This window comes from Papilio polytes, unplaced genomic scaffold (genome assembly GCF_000836215.1).
Source record: "Papilio polytes unplaced genomic scaffold, Ppol_1.0 DF820844.1, whole genome shotgun sequence".
Taxonomy (NCBI): Eukaryota; Metazoa; Arthropoda; class Insecta; order Lepidoptera; family Papilionidae; genus Papilio; species Papilio polytes.
In genome coordinates this window covers 888,373-909,486 of record NW_013528360.1, presented here as the reverse complement: position 1 = coordinate 909,486, position 21,114 = coordinate 888,373, and the positions used below count along the sequence as shown (strand labels likewise).

At 34.8% G+C, this 21,114-nt stretch overlaps 1 protein-coding gene across 1 annotated transcript in view; it reads right to left on the bottom strand.

Annotated features, from left to right (window-relative positions):
• The window catches only part of LOC106110172 (nephrin-like), a 100,937-nt gene that overhangs the window by 12,950 nt on the left and 66,873 nt on the right, over positions 1-21,114 (bottom strand). The window contains exons 4-5 of the mRNA XM_013291901.1: positions 6,387-6,595; positions 6,118-6,228 (exon numbers count right to left, since the gene is read on the bottom strand). Of these exons, the coding sequence (XP_013147355.1) occupies positions 6,118-6,228; positions 6,387-6,595 (320 nt within the window). The remainder of the gene's footprint in view (positions 1-6,117; positions 6,229-6,386; positions 6,596-21,114) is intronic.

Below are 21,114 nucleotides of genomic sequence, written 5' to 3'. Positions count from 1 at the left end.
TTTAGCACTTGTAATATTACTAAGAAGTAAGAAATAAAGTTATGATCCTAAAGCCTCATCTATACTTCTATACTATTATAAGATCAACGTAAACACACACTTCTTTGTTGCTTAAGATGTCAGCAATTACAGCATATTTTTGAATAATTCGTTTTGTAATAAAAAGCCCTACACTTACGTCACGCTTTAGTCTATATATTTTCTCGTCATTAAACTTAGGAGTAAATATTTTGGATAACAAACCTAATGTGGGAAAAAAACCCTATGTTGCTGCCAACATCAAAGAAGCAAGGTTGTAATCATGTCATGTCATTTTGATAATTGTAATTGATAATTTGACAAACGTAAATCGCACGGGAACAGCTAGTTTTAAAACTAAAGTATCTTATCTACTTTATGGACATAAAAATTATTAACTAAAAGTTATGAAAAAAAAAAACATTTTCTAAACTAAGAAATTGAATCCAAGAGTATTCACGAAGTCGGATCGTCGTTTGTTTCAGTACTATCGAAGTAACACTGCTTTGAAAAATACGTTCGTTCTTCTGGAATTGAAAGATCATTTATATCGTGCAGACCTCATACGGTTCGAACCAGGTCGCTTATTGCTACTAAGATTGGATTCATTGTGTCTACAGTCTGAAAGCAAAACTACCGATACAATTTTTGACGTGTAAAATATTATACGGATATATTAATAGGTAAATTTTAGATATTGGTTTACTTCCGTCTATTGAACGTATAAATTAAACGATGACTGTGTAATTTATAGCCACAATTTGATACAAACGAGTTACAAATTAAAGTATATCAAAATTCATTGATAAGCTTAGAATTTTCCTGCTATCGTATACGTTTACACTAATCCATTTTTATTCTCTTCAACAAAACAGAAACTGCAATTTGTCATTACGGTAGTGGAATTCCACTGTTACGTGTTCAAACAATGTGTAATTACTAAAGCAATAGTGGTAGACACCAGCAAATTGTTACTGGTAGTGGTGCAGATCTGTTGCACGAACTGCTGACTCATCCAGTGCACCATGACAACACAAGACAAGCGTCAAGTAACCTTTCGTTTCGTGTGATGAGCGTGATTGCTGGAGTCTTAATTTTAATCCACGGTCTTATCCTTTTGTTACAAGTAAATGATTTGAAAATGAAGTGGAATTGACGGAGATGACGCAGGAAAGAAACTTCTTTTCATTTTGCATCCACTTGTTTCGCTATATCAGAGTATTCCGGTGGCCGCTTGCCTCTTAGTTAACCTATAATATGTAAAAGAAATTGCATGGTTATAACAGCACGAAGAAACTAAATAATTCATCAAATCAAATATACCTTCACCTAACCTTTACCGCTCGACCTACTTCGAGATAGACTTGAAAGCAAATCAATACACCATGGAAAAAGTCGAGGGCTGGCTCAATGGGATATGTATTGAAGCGTAGAATTATGGTACGAATAGCTTTCACTCAAAGGATATGGGAAACATTCTTGAATACTTCTGAATCAAGTTGGTAATCAAATCTTTGTAAGCGGTAGCTCCGAGGTTTACATTTGACTTGTAATCTATTAGTCCTGCATGTGAATAAATACGTATGAAATTTCTGATTAAAACCTGAGAATCCTAAACCATAAAATACGACATAACTTCTTCATGTTGACTTTTATAAACCGTGGAACGTGATATTTTTAAATTTCTGTCTTCTATAGGTTTACTATAATAATTTGAGACGAGATTCTTGATCGATTTTGTTTTTAATTGTGTTGCCATTATCTCCTACTACCATTTTTATTCACACACTCGTATAGTTAATTTATTCCTTAATATATTTTCGCTTTCACCATAATACAAATTGATTTACATATCAGCATGAAGCAGGTGAATACTTTATGTGCCCTCGTAAATATTGGTTTAATCTGTACGTGCTTATGTTTAGCGTAACATATGCTTTGGAATAAATAAATTATTATATGTATTCTTAACATGTTAGAGAGAATTTCAACAACAAGTACAGTCGGGCAAATCCGCGGTATTCCATTCCAGGATAAAATGTCTTGTTCATTGCAAGGAGACAAACTTCGTCTCTTCGTACAAACAACTATTTAGATACCATACTCAAACGGGCCACTATTATGTAACGATAACATCAGTCAGGGTCTTCTGTAAAAGAAGTTTCTCAATGGAGAAAAAATTTTATAATTCCAATGTTTCCTCTCATTTGCTTAAAGTTTTAAAGACTGATTGCAGATGAAATAAAAAAAATATCAGTGAGTGCAAAAAGAGATTACAATAAAAAGAAACTAGCATTGTATCACTAAATGACTTTTATAAGCTGCGTTGTTTTGATTCATGTTCCGCGACTCGTTTCAAAATGTTCAAACGATTGTAGCTTTTAAAGTGGAACACCGCCAGTTTCCCCGACTGTACATTGCTAAACAGTGGAAGCCCAAAGTTGCAAAAGTGACACATTTCAACAACGTGTAAAACTCGAAATGTATGATTTGAACCGGAAATATTATCGTCTTTCCGTCGGCTCGGACGGCTCAAGTCAAGTCCCCTCCGACTTGTTTACGTCGGTGTCTCGGCCCTTTGATGTTGCCGCGTGGCGTGTCATTTGATAAATTGGATCTTCTTATTCCTGTTTCTGTCAACTTAACATTTTACCTTTGTGTTTACATTTTTTTATGTCATATTTTTTTAATGTTTTCGAGTTGTCTTTTAATTTAACCGTTGTCGAATTTTGTTACAATTCATAAATTGCTTTGAAATAACATTACAATTAATAGGTTTTTAAATTATATTTCACATTGCTAGAGATTTAATTTACCTCGATGATATCTTTATACAGAAATAAATTACGTTTGTGTCATTTAGAAATTTTAAGACAAGCATAGATTGGAGAAATATCATAGAGAAAGAAAGATAAAATGCTTAAGACGTGTGAATATAAATTACAGCTGAGAGAGTTGTATGGAAAAGTATGTATGATACCAATTAGTATGAAAAAGGATCTAAATCTTTAGATCAAAATAAAATAAAGGCTATTAAGATACATTGACAAGACTTTAGTATTTTTGTGTAATAACCACTGCAACTTTTTAATGTGGTTTTGTATCGTGTTAACTCGAGATGATCAAAGCTAATGCAGTTCTGTGTACTATCACAAACACACACGACATATAAAATAAATGTACCTCTATTATTGCACTCGCTAAAGTAAATTACAGACTCGTAACTTTTGTTCAACGTAAAATAAAAATGAACGCGCACTGGACGTCCATTGTTGTCGTAGGTAATGAAAATAAATTTATAACAAACGACGGAAGCGAAGTCGCAGGACAGACGCCCAGACTATTTTATATAGTGGCTTATATCAAAAACTAGATGGGTAGAAATTATGTAGGTAATCTTTCTTAACACCACAATATTAAACTATAATCTAAGTAGTTAGCAAATCGATATTTTGTTCAGCGTCGAACTTTTCATACAATAAGTTCGTCAATAGATGTCGCTAGTACCGAGTTATGACACGATTTTGAATTTCATTATTTTTATATTTCGACATTAATTTATTTTTACGTTTCATTCAAACATTCATTAAAATGAAGAATGGCCCGTTTACATTGAGACCTAACACTAAGTGTAACATATTTTTAATATGGAATTGAATATATTAAGGTTTGAAAATACCATTTACACGCAATTTTTCACTTATTCTGTACAGTGAAAATAAATTACGAAATATACGTGACATCCAGTAACATTTCATACAGAAAAATATAAAATAACACGAATCATTTTCACGGACTCACAAAGGGCACAATCTAGAGGTCGAGATGTGACCAAGATTGCCCACCATTCCCGATATGTCGAGCTCAAAAGCCCAAACTACATAGTGTAAGTAATTTTGGCTCCTAACTAACATATATTTACTACCATTGTATGACATTAATTTCTATGGTCGACGATTTAAGTAAGATGTAACTAATTATTTTTTTTATTCTAGGGTTATACATGCGAAAAATTGGTATATTTTGACATGATATATCGACGTTTGTCACTACGAATCTCTTAACAGCACAGATGTAGAGCATAGTCTGGGAGAACACGTAGACTACTTACAAAGCTTTTACAGAATTTCGCGTGGGCGAAATCGTGGGCGACAGCTAGTGGTAATTTAATGATTTCGTTTTAAAAGTTACTAACCTATTAACTGATATAACAAAGGTAAATAAAATATCGAAATTTATAACAAAAAGCAATTTTCTTTCCTTCACCGCAGTACAAAGCACCCTTCCTTTCCATGCGGCCTCTGTTGTTTCATTCCTTTGATGTTTTCTTGAAATCTGTCATTTTATAAATTGAATCTCTTTACGTTCCGTTCATGTCAAGTTGGCCGGCCTTTGTGTTTGCAATTTGTGTTCTATTTGATAAGTCATCATACGAAGGACGTCTACTTTGGAAATCGTTCCAGAAACATCCTATAACATTTATCGGACATTTAAAATAATAGTTAATATTGCTTAACGCACTACTGTAGGGTTGCAGAAGTTTCCATTTATTTCACTAGCTGCTGCCATGCAGCTTCATCCGCATGAATTTATGATAATTTTATTTCATTGTTTATATTTGCCAAATTATCAATTGCAAATGTCAAAATAACAAACTATGGCTTTCTTACTTCCTTGACGTTGGCAGGTTGTAGTTTATGGCCCCTTACCCACATTAGGGTTTTTTTATCCAATATTAACCCTCTAAGTTTAATACCGTGAAAATATTTAGCTTAAAGCGTGATGTAAGTGTAAGGCTTTTTATTAAAAAAAATAATTCTTCAAAAATATGCTGTGATTGCTGACATCTTACGCCACAAAGTATGTTTACGCTTTATTATATTGAGTATAGAAGTATAGATTACATAGTGACTCATTAGTGTTAGATTCTTCTAAGTTTGAACAGAGTAAAACTCGAGTCTTACAGTTCAGAAACGCATTTCATGAAAACATCGAACCAAAACACTTACGAATGGTGAAATATAGCTTGGAAACCGGTCATACATACGCTCAGTTTAAACAATAAAATAAAGAATAAAATAAACAATAAAATACAATTAAAGTTTTGCCTAAACAAGCACAGTTTCAACTAAACAGTTCATGTGTTCAGTTAGAACTGACTGTATTGTGCTTTAATATATACAAAGTAAGAAAGGTACATATATAAATCATAATTATATGTCCTTTACAATGGTCAAACATAACCACTAACTATATTGTTTTAGTATATAATATCAAACACAATTGTCTACAACTACGAACAAACATAAACAGGGTGTCCCAAGACATTAACATTCGTCGTCACACCCGCAAACTAAAATATACCCGAACTATAGCCGATGAGAACCCAAAATACACATTCCGAGACACATTGGAAATGTTTGCTATTTAAACAACTTGAACGTTTTCACAATGGCTTCAGATATTTACTTGCCTATCAACTTAGTGTTTTATAATTAGAACTGTTGATATTTGTTGATATTAAAAAAATAGTAATAGCCTATAAAAAATAGCCTATATTACTTAGTGATAACGTAACTTTTTAACGGTGAAAGAATTTCAGAAATCGGTTAATAGTATCTAGAGTTAAGGAGAAATTAGTTTTAGTGGTAATTTTTATGTTTATCTTGCCTAAAATGTATTTTGTATATTCAAATAAATAATATTGCATTCGATGTTTGCTTAACCTTTGAAGTTTATACCTTTGAGGTTATAAAGCCCAGTTAAGTTATAATATCTCCGGTCTCGAGGCACCCGGCGGATCAAATTTATGTTGCTTGTTAGAACAAGCATCCGGCAACTAATACGTGTGCGACTACATAATTATTATTAATTATTGTATTATTCTAATCAATTGTAATTATAACTACGCTTTAAATTGTTAATTCATAAAAAAGTTAACTAACAAATCTAATGACGTGCCTTGTGCGAAAGATGGCGCTGTTTTTAATTGAAATAAATATTTGCCTTTTGTACTTACTTTCACATATTAAACAAGTTAAAATCGACTATGAATTACGAGAACATACTGTTGATAATAAGAGAAGAGTTTTATCTTACCGCCTCTCAATTCGCAGAGCAATGTGAAGTTGCCGCCCTCCTCCAAGGGTCCAATCACGCCCGCCACGTCTCTTCCGTTCTCGTCATACAACAGCAATTGATGGGGCGGCACTGCACAAATAATATACTGATTATAATAGATTCGTAATTAGCAGGATGTTTTAATAAAAGGTTTTTTTTAAATTTTTCTTTTGAGTCAGACAAGATGACGATAAAGATAGAAGTTGTGGTCATTTTTTGTGCAATAAATTAATCAAGAAAGAAATTACCAACAACGTTGAGGCGTATCTGAAAATTCCTTGTCGGTGAGTTCTTGAAGTCGACCCTGCAGCGGTAGATGCCCTCGTCATCAAGCTGGACTGCCTCCACGTTAAGTGACGAAGGTCGTGACATGGTGACGAAGTACGCCCTTCTCCCGAACGCGGCTGGGTCCGACCAGTGCAGCGCTTTATTGAAGCTGCGCCCGCGCACGTCAAAACTGAAAAAGATTGGATGGTTAGTGATTGTGAAAGTGGCGCCATCTTTGTTACGAAAAGGAATTGTTAAACATTGAATGCTTCTATGTGCAAATATTATTACGTTTAACTATTGTACCTCAAATCTGGTTATTCTGTGCTGGTCTACTCGTAATATTAGTTTCGTTTAGCTTTTGTTTTAATATTAATAATTCGAAAAACGTTGACCACTAACTGCCATACTACTAATCATGTAGTTGACTCTTTCAATTAGCTAAAATTTCTCTTATTAAGGGTTACTCTTGGTAGTCAAAGAGATATCCTATCCTATCATACAGCTCGATTTCATGAGTTAGTGACGTCATAAATATAGAATAACATAGGTACATTCAGTTTCAATAGAGGCGACATAACATCGTGTAGGTCAGTTCCGGTGTCGTCCCTCGAGCACGGCACAAGCGTTTCTATTTCCGCATGACGTCACAACATCCATTGTCAACTCTGTAGTGACGTATAACAAGTATGTATATTGAGAACTAGATATATAAACATAACACTGTTCAATTGAATTACTATTCTTTTATCATTACAACTTTATGCTCCTACTGAGGAATTTTGAGTCTATCCGGAGTTGCGGGAGGATAGAACTTGTCAACGCTGACATAGAACGAGTTGATAGTCCTTTATTAAGGGAAAATTATTCTAATTATGGGTGACGTCATCAGTCAATCAATGTGAAAAAATTATATTTTCGTTCATGATTAAAAGTAGAAAGCCACGGCTATAATATCGCGGAATATACATTTGTCTTATTTAAAATTCGTCCTTTATAAGTCAAATAACTTTCAATAATTAACATTAAGAGCGGGCGTACCTTTGACTACTAAACTATCGCACAACAATTGTGCGATTGTCGATTGTTTCGCGGCCAATTCACTTGTTTAACGCAAAAAATCGAGTAGTGTGCGCACCTCCATATAATCTCATAGGAATCAAAGCAAGTCACAGTTGTGAAATAGTTTCAGATGTGCGCGCGGTCTGAATACTGTTTTTATACGCATAATTCCTTTTCACAGATAAACCATGTTACTAAAGCTATAAACACGAAAATGTCTAAACTGATTCCGGTTGAAGTAACAAAGCGCCTACTTTAGGGGAAACGTTTTTTCAAACGCCTTATCTAAATCCATGTCACATTCATCAAAAGCCGTGCGACGTGAGCGAACGTAAACCTCACAGGCTTATGATGTTAATTAGCTACCGATGTTTGTGGCATTTATACTGTGAATATAGATTTTTTAACATACATTTACTCATTGACGGTTTGTTTAAGGTAACGTAGTTGTGAGGACAGAAAGGTATAAAATAAATGAGACGTCGTGATTGCAAAAATTTACCTTTCCAAGCGCGTCGCCAGATGATCTGGCTATCCGGAGGGTAGTAATCATCGAAATGGTAAAAGTACTTCGTAGTGGCTTCATTCTTTTTTACATTTTTTTGACTCTCTAAAGATTTGTATGAAAAAGCGGTACATACTGTGAAAACCCTCCTTGGGAACAAGGTTGACGTTAGAATCCGTGCTACTACCTTATAAAATTCAGAGAAAACTTTTCTATAACAAACAGAATTTAAATATATGTAGGCTTACTCTATGCCCATGGCGAACACCGAGCACTGGTAGAGCGGCCATTTTGACTGTTTTTTTTTCGCAATAAAATAACTTTACGATATAATAGAAATATTACATGACCTTGTAAAATCCTCGGAGCTGCAATTGGTACTGCCATAATCCAAAATTGAGACACAAAAAGTTTCGCGGTGGTTGAATAATTCCTTTGAGTCGTGTCGCCATAGCCGTCTAATATTACATTAGTTGTAATCCTTTTCATCCGTAATGAAACTTGCATGTTGTAACCTGTTATAAAACCGAGACACGGGGTCTGGTACTCGGTATATCAATACGATCCATTCGTCATCTTCGAAATTAATAATGTCGAAAATATTCTTGATTTGTAGTAGATGACCTTGTACTCGACGCAGAGGATAATTTGTTAAATCGAATCCCACTTCTGATGAAGTCTTTCGACTAACATCAGGTAATATTGGGTGATTTATGACATTTTCTTGTAGGCGTGGTACTTAGGTATTTCAATAAAATAGTTATCTTGATAATTAGTGTAGTCGTAATCCTCAATATCACAATTCATATTTCCACTAAATAATTATAGATCATAACGATATGTTTCGATTAAGATATTGAATTGACGTCCACCGAACACATGGTCGCGCGCGCAATTCATCGCGACTCAAATGGAACTGACTCGATTAACAAAATGGCCGCTCTACCAGTGCTCGGTGTTCGCCATGGGCATAGAGTAAGCCTACATATAAGAAAAAAAAAACATTCTGCCAGTAGCTGTAGTGTTTGGGCATAAAACAAATTCACTGTAAGATGTATTTGGGCAAAAAATGTTCAATACGCCGAGTAGATCGGTTCGTTACACACAGATCTAACGGGGCGGTGTACATGTATAATCAAACCACATAAATGTTGTTTAAATAAGAAACGAAAATATAAACAGTCATACTATCATAGAAGACTATGAGTTTGAAGAGAGAGAGAGAGAGAGAGAGAGAGAGAGAGAGAAAGAGTGAGGTTTACTAAAGATGCAACGTAATTGGCAAGAAATAAAGATAAAGGTCTGCATATTTGATCTTGGACTATCCAAATCATTTGCTTTATCCTCCTAATCATTTTTATATTATATGATGATCATTAGGCGTAATTCTGTTCACTAGAAATAGTACTCCAACATTCAATTGAAAATCCAAACAGAATTGAAAAGGATCTGGCACGAAAGAGATAAATATTTGCTAAACGTTTGATTACGCTAAACACGTATTGATTTCCAGTCGCCGTGCCCCGACGCCAGCTCATCTAACGAACCGAGACAGCCGTGCGGCATTTGCCAAAATCCTTTCACAGATTTTACTCACACTATGCTGGTGCAATTACTTTTGTAAGAAAAACATCTGCAGATCGCGTGTCTCCCATCTGCAAAGAAGGTTTTTTAATTTGGTATTTTCCTGCTTTAAGACTTGTACGAATGAAGTTTCTAGTGGTTGGTTTAACTAATTATTAAACGGCTATCACACAAGTCTATTTTTCCGGTCGCGGCATCAACTAGTTTCTAACCCATCGAGGGTCGCCTAAAATAGTCTTGAGTGCTGGCCGTTTATTAATTTCTTACAAAAGTTTAAACAATTTAACTCTTGTATTTAGTGTTACGTGTGACTCAAAAATTTAAACGATTTAAAATATTCGTCAACTAATTCAAAGCACTATTATCGAGAAACAGGTGTCTCTTATTTGAAGGTCTCCTCAAATGAACCGAACGTGCTAGTTACAGAGAGCAAAAATATGGATTCCTTATGCTGCTATCTTATGTGCTCTCGAAGGGCTCGGAGCTTACCCAAGTTAATGTGACTTGGCCATAGTCCACCACGCCTAGCACTGGTTGGTATCTGCAGTGAGTCCCATCACTAGATCAACTGTACAAAAATATGTCACTCTGTGTTTTTTTTTTCAAACAGTATAAGGCACTTTTATAAGCTTCTTTCTTCAGTAAAAACTCTTAAAATATCTATAATAAATAGCTAGAGGAACTGTAACAGATGACTTTAATACTTTTGGTAAAACGCCCGCGGCTGCTGTCACTGATATGAACAACAAAGAGACTGCCGCCTCGCTCTATATCTCGTTACGTTGACACAAAACTGATCTAATGGATATTATCATCAAAATATCTTTGAATAACGGTAGTTCGGGAAAACTTGTAAAAATTATTGAATGAAATGACAAAGTAATAAATTTGTTGTCATCTACTAATAAGGATGTGACCCAAGATTGCTTCTAATTGAGGTTAAAGTAATACAAACATGTTTTTTCCCTGCTTACTTGGTTATCAAAAGGATTAAAAAGAAGGTTGACTGAACCAGTATTCGACAGTGAAAACCTAACTAACATAACCATATTACTAATATTATAATTGTGAAAGTCTAGATGGATAGTTGTTAGAGTTTGTAGCCTAAACTGCTGAACAGATCTCGATAATATTTGGCATAGATGCAGAGGACAGTCTGGAAGAACACATAGGCCACTTTTTTTTTAATCTCATACGAACAGAGTCACAGGCAAAAGCTAGTATACATACAATTCTACATACAAGTGTGTCGTCAAAGTAACTTTGTATAGTATAATTAGAAATGGTAACGAGGCATACGATCAGGTCAGGCTGACTAATGGCACAATATTCTGGCTAAATGAACCCGCTCAGGTCATGACGTCACGAATGTTATTTGCTAGCTTCATTAGCTGCTTCGTTAGCTTTTTAAATTACTTGTATATGATCTTATTTACCGCGTCGTTGAGTTCTAAATGCGTAACAAAAGTAAATAAGCCCGCAACGCTCATAAATCTAAGGGAAATGTGATCTTTGTCGCTTTTTACTAGTAGAATTACTTTGGTGTAGAACAGGCCGTATAAGCGATGCCATTTTTCTATACTGACTAGCTGTTCCCGTGCGACTTCATCCGCATGAATTTATGAAAATATTATTTAGATGTTTACATTTGTAAAATCATCAATTGCAAATGTCAAAATGACATTACATTACATGACAAACCATGGCAATCTTACTTCCTTGATGTTGGCAGCTTGTAGCTTATGGTCCCTTTCCAACACATGTTTTATCCAATTTATTTACCCCCTAAGTTTAATAGCGTAAAACATACAGCCTAAAGCGTGACGCAAGTGCCCTAAACTTACGTTACGCTTTTTATTAAAGAAAGAATTCTTCAAAAACATACTGTAATTATTGACTTCTTTCGCCACAAATAAGGAGTAGCAATAAAGAGAAAATTTGATTGTTTGCATTGAATAGGCTACCAAATCGATTTGAAAAATTATTTCACTATTCGCAAGCTATTTCCGGGAGACTTGGGATATAATTATTTATAACAGATTTTTTTTTAGACGCTGCCTACAGTTAGTTGTAATTTTCTCTATTCAATGTTCAATTACGCTTTGATAACATTTTCAACAATTTTGTTGAATAAAAAAAAATCCATTTGAAGGATAAAAACAAGTGAGATCCTTTATGTATCTTTTATTTAGTGTAAATGATGGTGATATGCATGTATTTCTCGCCCTTAGGCAATAAAGGAAGAGCATTGAGGTGAGTGTTTGAAAAGGGGCCGAATACCTTCGTCTCGGCTTTTCGATCTCGGATTGTATTCAATCTTTCAGTACTGCCTTTGTTCTGTTATTGGAATTACAACGTTGTGTAGATTCGTTACAAAAAATATAAATATACAATTATTAAATGTTTATTTCAACTGCTTCGATATATTAAAATTACTTACATTTTACGCCATAGTTCATTGGAATGTTTTCTAATAAATTCTTGAGAAAATATTTGAAGTTTTGTACATCGATCAAAATAATACTGAAAAGATTAATCTTAGATCTTTATAGGTACCCATAGTGTTATAAATGTGAAACGATGTGGATGATATGTATCCCTCAATCGACTTAATGAAACTCTTCGATATTTGACATAAGTAGAACATAATCTAGAAGAACACAGACTACTTTCATTTTAATTTCGCGCGGACATAGTCGCGTTCCACAGCTAGTATTTAAATAAGTTAATTAATAGCTAACCGATACTGCTATTTTATTTAACATGTTTTTAATCGCAGTTAATAAAAGCGTTATCATCGTTCCCAACTCCATTATTTTCTCAGTCAGCTCACGTTCGGGATGCTATTCGCATTTAACGTTGTAATTACTTAGTAACTAGTTGTTCGCTTGTGTGGCATAGTCTTAATACTGGATGTTCGCTTGTGTGGCATAGCCTTAAAATTAGTTGTTCGTTTGTGTGGCACAGGGTTACTAGTTGCTCGCTTGTGTGGCATAGCCTTAATAGTGTCTGAGCTTGTATTCGTTGCGTTCTTGTTAATTTAAACTGAGAATTGCGCTCACAACTTTCACGTATAAGAGGTTATTTCGAAATTTCGATCGTTACGAAGATGTAGCATTTAATGAAAGAAAAACGTACATTTTCAATAATTACTTAAAAGTAGTAGGATTTAGAAAATATAGCAAGTAAAGAATTGAAGCAAAAAGCATAGTTTAATATAATTCTTTAAACTAACACTAGCTTTTGCATGTGACTTTGTTCGCGGGGAACAAAAATAAATTCTGGTAATATATATAATGTTCGGTATAGATAGCACGGGTTCGCCACATTCGGTGGCGAACATAATTTTGTATTTCGCGCCCCGGGTTTAGTGCGGGTAAGCGCGCTTATTTTATTTTTCTCGCACGGGCGGGTAGAAGAGTAAACCCTCTCCACGACGGACGGGCGCGGGGCCTGCGGAGAGGGGTGCGAAAAAAGAGGTCGGAATCGAGCACCCAAGCGGAACGGTCGCGAACTTGTGCGGATTAAAGTTGCTCTTTTTATAACGCGACGACACAACAGGCGTGTCGATTTCGGTAGCGAACGGGGTCGCTAAATTCGGTTTCGCGTTCGAAATTGCTGATACATCTTCAGGCAGCATCGCTGGGCCTATAGACTTGACTGAACCAGACTGACTCGATTGACATTGACTGAGACAAGGCACCTGCAGGAGGTGACGCAAATCCATCGAGCTGGTGAGTACCATTTTCTCCATGTACGTTTACAATATTATGCCCTCCGGTGCAATCGTAGTTCAAGGGTAGGTTGTGCCGCGGGACCCGAACCCGTTTGTACGGCACATATAACCTATGGTACTCTATACCATTATAGGTAATAAAATAATACCATTATAGGTACATTACATTATTACATTTCTGAAATGTTTACTGTAGTTTTTGAGTTTATTCATGGCATACAAAAATACAAATCGTTCCTGTTTTTAATATTAGTTTAGGTGTAGAAGGACAACTTTTTTTTTTATAATAACTATAAGGTGGCAAAGGAGCAAGCGGCCACCTGAATCCACCGAAATGGAAAGCGACCGCTGCCCACAAACATCCGTAATTACAGATGCGTTGCCTACCCTTAATTGATGGAGAAGGAGACGCACATAAATAGGACATTTCCCCTTCCTATGCGTCACCTCCACCGTCAAATTCGCTTTTCCTTTCCAACCTTTCCTCTTAAGAACAGGGTGGAAAGGGAAAGGGACTAAAATTATTAAACTTTAAACCTTATGTATAATATATATGTATACTTTTCAGGTACATATAAACAACTAGCTGTTGCCCGCGACTTCGTCCGCGTGGTATTAGAAAACATACAAACTATATAAATTACAAAAAGCTACGTATCCCTCGGGAACCGGACATTTCTCGGGGATGAAGCTTATCCCATGTGTACTCCAGACTTTGTTTTATATCTGTGCCAAATTTCAATAGGATATGTTGAACCGTTGCAGAATGATCGAGTAAACATTAAAAAACTAAATTAATGAATCCCACGGGAACCGTAACTATTCCAGCGATAAAAAGTAGCCTATGTTTTCTTCCAGACTATGATCTAAACCTGTGCAAAATTTCATTGAGATCCGTTCAGCCGTTTAGGCTACAAACGCTAACAAACATCCATCCATCTAAACTTTCGCATTTATAATATTAGTAAGATTGGTAAGATTCAAGATTTTAATTTAACTATATCAACAATGATGTTCTTAATTCAAGGAGGATACACCTTTTTGTCGACCTTGTCATTCCCTGTATTGTTAGGGTGGATACACACGGGTCGTAATGATGCTAAAGCCGCGTGCACAGGGATATTAGATTTGGGTCACTATTGTTGTATTTGCGAGTGACTTCTTGCTTGTTTATATCTTATAAGATAGAAACGGTTTGGTCTGACAGTTTAAATAAGGGACCCTTATACAACGCAAGTTTTAGTGTATATTGTTATTATATGGTTTTAGTAAATTGCATGTGTATATTTTAATCAGGAAATTTAATTGTTTTTTTATTGATTAAAAGTCTAGTGATTTTGCATTTCAATATCAGATTCAATTTTAAGCTAGTATGTAAAATAGTGTCAAAAATGCATAATATCAAGAATTTTTTTTTTAAAAAGCAAAGCTTGAGGAAAAGTTTGATCGGTTGTGGCATTTAGTCCCTTTCCCGTCCTGCCTTTTTCTATTAAGGAGAGGATTGGATGGGAAAGTGGATTTGACGGTGGAGGAGATGTATAAGAAGGGAAAATATCCTCTTTATGTGCGTCTCCTCCTCTGTCGATTTAGGGTAGGCAACGCGTTTGCAATTGTGGATGTCTGGCAGCGGTCGCTTCACCAATTTGGCGGATTAAGGTGGCCGCTTGCTCGTTTGCCACATATTTGTATAAAAGAAAATTAAAAGCGGTTCATAATTTCTTGCAGATACGAAAACTCTGACAGACAGTTCGTGTTCATAAACACACTCACATAGAGCGCACAAGGTTTTATAAGCTTCAATGTTTTGACTACGTTTTTACGGCCGCTTGTCGCCAACTCTACTTGGAAGTGACATACACCTCAATATGTATATAAAAATGCTTTTTAAAATACAAACAATAAACAAGAGTTTTGAAAAGTAAGGAATAGAATTTTGTTAAGAAATTATTATTACCTATTTCTATTATTTTAAGTTCGGTCTTTGACATAATGCAACATTTCAAAAAGACCATTAGATAATTGGCAAGACCTTTAATGATTAAGTAAAAAGTAAATAACAAAACATCTTCAAAGGCCGTGTGCGTTTCGTATCTTAACGTAGTATTTTAAGGAATAAAATAAATAGGTTTAGAAGACGCCTTTACGGAGAATGAGATAAAATCTTAATACATTTAATGCTTAAAGAAAGTCGGGTTTACATTCCGCATTTATTTCGTGAAAATGTTAAAACTTTGTGCTAGAACATGTGCCTAAATAAATGTGAAAATGTGTTAAGTATTTTATATATGTTTATATTTAGCCAAGATCCTGAAAAGATAGGATCATTGTTTGTTCTTTTCTCGAACACTGTTAGATCTATATCTGCTAATTAATTAAAGTAAAAAATATTCCTATTAAGCGAACGTACTATATCATACTAGCTTTCGCCAACGACTCAGTCCGCGTAGAATTAAAAAAAAAAACAAAAGTATAAAATAAATAAAATAAAAAAATAAAATAATGTTTAATCCTTGTCAACACTACAATTATGAAAAACAATGAGAACACAAAATAATGAGAAACGTAACTAATGAAATGAAAAAAAAAAGAAATATTTAAAATTAGCGTTGCAATGCTGACCGGATTAGGCAATCGCTCAGCCATAAATGCTGAATGAAGTAAGTAGCCTATGTGTTCTTCCAGACTATCCTCTATATTTATACCAAATTTTATCGAAATCTATCCAACCGTTTAGGCTACAAACACTAACAAGCATCCATCAATCCATCCATCCATCCGTCTAAACTTTCGTATATATAATATTAGTATGATTTTTATAACAGAGCGCTTCATAACTAAAATATCTTTATAATATCTGAAGTTATTCCTTATAATGATTAAAAATTAAAAATCAAAGTTTGAAAATGTCATTCGCCAGCAAAGTAACTTGAGAGAAAAGGAAATGTTTAGAGAATTTAAACTTTTGAACATCTGAACGGTGTTGTTAAAATATTAAAAAGGATTGAGATTTAAATGTTCTTAAGAAAAGTTTAATTTCATGTTCATTTTTGTTTTAAATATTTGCAATAATATTTGCTTGCTTTGCTTTAAAACTTGTAATAAAATTTAATTTCAAACAGAGGTATATTTGTTTCGTAGCCAAATCGTAGCGTTATTATAAGTTCGTAGTACTTCGTAGCACTGTTTTAGAAATTCGTAGTATTGAAAAAGTTTTATTTACAACTGCATTGCAATAAATTCCCGCTTCCGCTTATGTATTAGGCCACACTACATTAAGTATCGGGCGTAACGAGCCGTGTCGCGGCTCGACTGCTACGAGCGTCTAGTAAATGAAATTCACACATATATTATGTACATATAATGTTATTTATATACTATGTTGGCCGTACGTGTCGTCTTTGCGTCAATTACTCACACAGAACACTGGAACTATTTTAGTGAGCCCATCCGTCGAGATATCTCAAGTTAGATGAGGATCTTATTACTTGTACTTAATTATTATAGACACGGCCTCTACATTTATTTACTTACAAGATTAAACATTTACGTTTTCCGTTATCTTTTGAAGTTTAAACTCTATGCCATTACATTAACTGTCTGTTTTATTTTATTTTTTTTTACAAAATAATCTTTTATGTTATCGAATTTAAGACTTTTTATGTCTATGTGAGCTGAAAACTATTCAAAGATACTTATTCTGGGTTTCTGAAGTTCCCCTTTATTTTTAAATTATTCCAATACTAACTTAGACTAAGTAAAATTTACTAACAAAACAATGTATCTGTAAAAATTATAATAAATAAATAAAAATAAAATATCATTACCTAGTGATTCATTAGTGTCAGGTTAAACTAATTTTCTGAGGAGTAAAACGCAAGTTACCTAGTTCGGAAACACATAAAGATGTCGAACTAAAAACACTAACGGATGGTTAAAAGTATCTGGGAAACCGACTATTATTTATCTAATTCTAGTATGATATAACTCAATTTTAATTAAACATTTTCGACTTTTGACAACTTAATGTTAGGTTAGAATATTGGTTGGATAAAATAAGAGGCATCAGACGGAAGACTGGCGTGGTGCCAGCCCGCTCAGGCTTGACGGCTTGTTTGGTAGCTCGCCAGGTGGCGTGGCAGCGATGGATCACTTCAGCTATAATACGAGTTCAGGTAACGATTTAACGACCCATATGTTTAATAGCTTCAGCTTTTGAGACACAATAATATAAAATAAACCTTTTGTTGCTTAATAAAATCTATTTAGTTTTTGAGTTAATTCAAAATAATAAATTGTCATAAAAACTTGACCTCATAAGAAATGGTAGCAAAATGAACCTGTATCGTTCATTTAACAGTGGTAGTGTCCGCTTTAACGTCTTAGCACGAATGGGTCGGCACGCCCGGTGTATTACCACGACCACACAGAAGACAGGCGTGAAATGGAATCAATTCCGTGTTTCGTGTGATGAATGTGGTGCCTGAGGCCTAATTTAAGTCTCTCTTTACCACCCTTTTCTTATAAGAAGAGGATGGGAAAGGGAAGTGGATTTGACGGAGGAGGAGATGCATAGGAAGGGGAAATATCATTTTTATGTGCGCCTCCTCCTCTGTCGGATAAGGGTAGGCAACGCATCTGCAATTGCGGATGTCTATGGGCAGCGGTCGCTTCGCCATTTTAGCGGATTCAGGTGTCCGCTTGCTCGTTTGCCACCTTATGTTAAAAAAAATTTTCAAAAATACATTTTGTCACTAGTTTATGACCACGACTCCGGCTCGTGGTATTGACGATGAATCTTTCGCAGCCTATGTATTCTTTCAGACTACCCTCTATATCTATACATTCTATCTATCTGTATGATACATTAGAAGTTTGAAAGTAGCGCCAGTGGTGGAGAAATTGAGAAGTAAAAGGTTAGCGTGGTATGGGCATGTTATGTGACAAAACGATGGGGACATAAACCAGAAAGTGTTAAGACTGAATGTGGATGACTACAAAGGTAGAGGAAGACCGAAGAAAGTATGGATGGATTGTGTGAAAGAGGATATGCTTAAGAGAGGAGTGGATTCAGAATTGACGGCTGATAGAGATGTATGAAAGAGCAGCACATACTGTGCCGACCCTCCGTAAGGGATAAGGGCAAGTGGATGATGATATCCTCTATATCTATACCAAATTTTATTGGGAATCGTACAACAGTTTGGGAGATAAACTTTAACCATCCGTCTATCTAAACTTTGGTATTTAAAACATTATTAAGATTTACAAAGATGTCAAAGAATAAACATCTTATCAAAATCTATTTTAATTTAAAGGAAATAAATTTCTCGTAATTCTCCTTGTGTGTGCTTGAATCTCGGATTATGGGAATGTCTTCGATCGGTTCTGGTAAGACGCTCGTTAGGGTCGCGGGTAACGAAGCGCGCCGCCAAATGGATTATCAATAGTGAGTGCTACCGTGCATGATTACGCCTTTCACGCTACTGTGTAATCACTGAGTAATACGATTTGTGGGAAACCGTTTATTCCTCTTTTAAAATAAGGAACAGTTTTTTAAATAGTAACTGTTGATAATTATTTGAATTTAATATTAAACATATATTACCTACTATTATTGGAATTTGTAGGTCTAAAAGTAGAAGTGGTTTGTACCTTATATTCTAAATGGTTTACGAACTTTTTCAATTCATCATTTGTTATTATGTTCTAACTTAATTTTCAATGTATTAAGCATGTTATATTTGCTCAGCGTAAAAATGTTTAAAAAAAATAAAAAATGCATATTTAATTTCTCGCTACATCTTACAACTTGGGCCACACACTCATTGATATCGCAGCTTTGAGACGTGACTCTTGTCTTCGTTTCCTGCTTCGATGAAATTTCAATATCGTGTCGTTGTTACTCCCGAGCTGGGAGCGGACGTGTGACGTAGCGTGATACCAATATAATGAACTCGTACGTCTCTTTTATGCTAATACTATCTAAGAAATGCATAGAAATTTTCAACAGCATAACTCACACATGCACCCAGAGGTGTAGTCAGAGACCACGGGCTTTAACACAAAATTACTTACTATTACCAAAATCTTATAAAAATAACATTGATTTTAAATTGTCTTTCTAGATTTGATTTAAACCATTTCCCAAAACAAACATTAACTTAGGTTTCGTCCCAAGTACAAGTACAGCATTACATTAAATAACTTCAAGTAAATGTAAGGCTGTTTTATTGTAACTTGTAAAATCTTAAGTAATAAATAAATACCACAGATAAATTTTATGGAATATTCTCTTAGAGGAGATTCTTCAAATAAATCTTTACTAAGGGTTCCTTAAGTGACCATTTAACGACACCGTGTGAAGCCAGAAGTGATAACGTTAACTTAAAAACAGATAGTAATATTCTTCACTTACTTTACCTTTTAAATTGGTGTTAGGATAACGTATTGAAGGTAACTTAGGTTGGAAATAAGTTATTGGACCCAAACGTGACAACGCGTAAATGTTTAAGTTACGTATTTCGTATTAAGATTTAAAAGATTGCACTTTATTGATAAGGTGACTATATGGATACAGCTTTTGCCCGCGACTCCACCCGCATGTAATCAAAAGACAAAAGAAAGAAGCTTATAGGTTCTTCCAGACTTTACTCTACGTGTATTATAAATTTCATTGAGACCCCTTTAACAGTTTGAGCTACAAAATCTAACAAACATCCATCCATTTAGTAAAAGTAAGATAAGTTCTTCCTTTTTATTAAAGAGATCTCAAATTACAAAATAGTTTCAAAAGAGTGAAAAAGGACTTAATTTCAGTAAGTCGCCGCAGCCAGATTATGACGTCATCAAAGCTGCACAAAGGAGTACTAGGGCGTAAACAATCGAATTAATACAACAGAACTAAAAGACTTGACAAAGAATGAAACAGTTACCGTTAACAGCGCAAATTAATAGCGTTAAAGCTGTAATTTACTGAAATATATCTCCGTTAATTTTGGCAGTCCGGAGTTTCTAAGTTAAGGTGAATTCGTTGAATTTTTATTTACATTTAATCTAGCTATCACCCGAGAGTCCATCCGCGTGGAAATAAAAACAACAAAGTTGAGTACCCTATGTGTTCTTCCAAACTATACTCTACCATCACCAGCTCTCTACATGTCCCCACTGAGGGGCTCGGAGCCTACCCTAATAAGGGGTGACTAGGCCATAGTCAACCACACTGGCCAACTGCGGGTTGGTTGACTTCACACATATCTTTGAATTTCTTCGCCAATATGTGCAGGTTGCATCACGATGTTTTTCTTCACCGTAAGAACGTCGTGTAAATTATGTACATATATAAATTCGAAAATCACATTGGTACATGGCGGGATTCGAACCCAAGACCTGTAGATTATAAGTCAAGTGCTTAAACCACTGAGCCACCGACGCTCCAACTATACCCTACATCTATACCAAATTTAATCGGAATCCGTTCTGTCGTTTAGGCTACAAACTCTAACAAACATCCATCCATCTAACATTCGCATTTATTAGTATGGTATGATCAAAATAATTTATTAAATTAGAAATGTAGTTTTCATTAGATTTTAGTACATTATTTTCTAGACTGTTTTAATTATAATAGAGTTTCCTTCAAATCTCGAATTTCACTTCAAATTATTTTATTTTAATTGTTCGTGAATAATCGCCGTTGTAGGAATTAAAAATAGGTACAGTAATGAGGTCAAAAGGTACTCAAGATAGACCCGAGATTTTAACAGACCTTAATTGGACTGAGGTAATGACTTCTTAGTAATCAAACGGACTTTTTTCATTAATC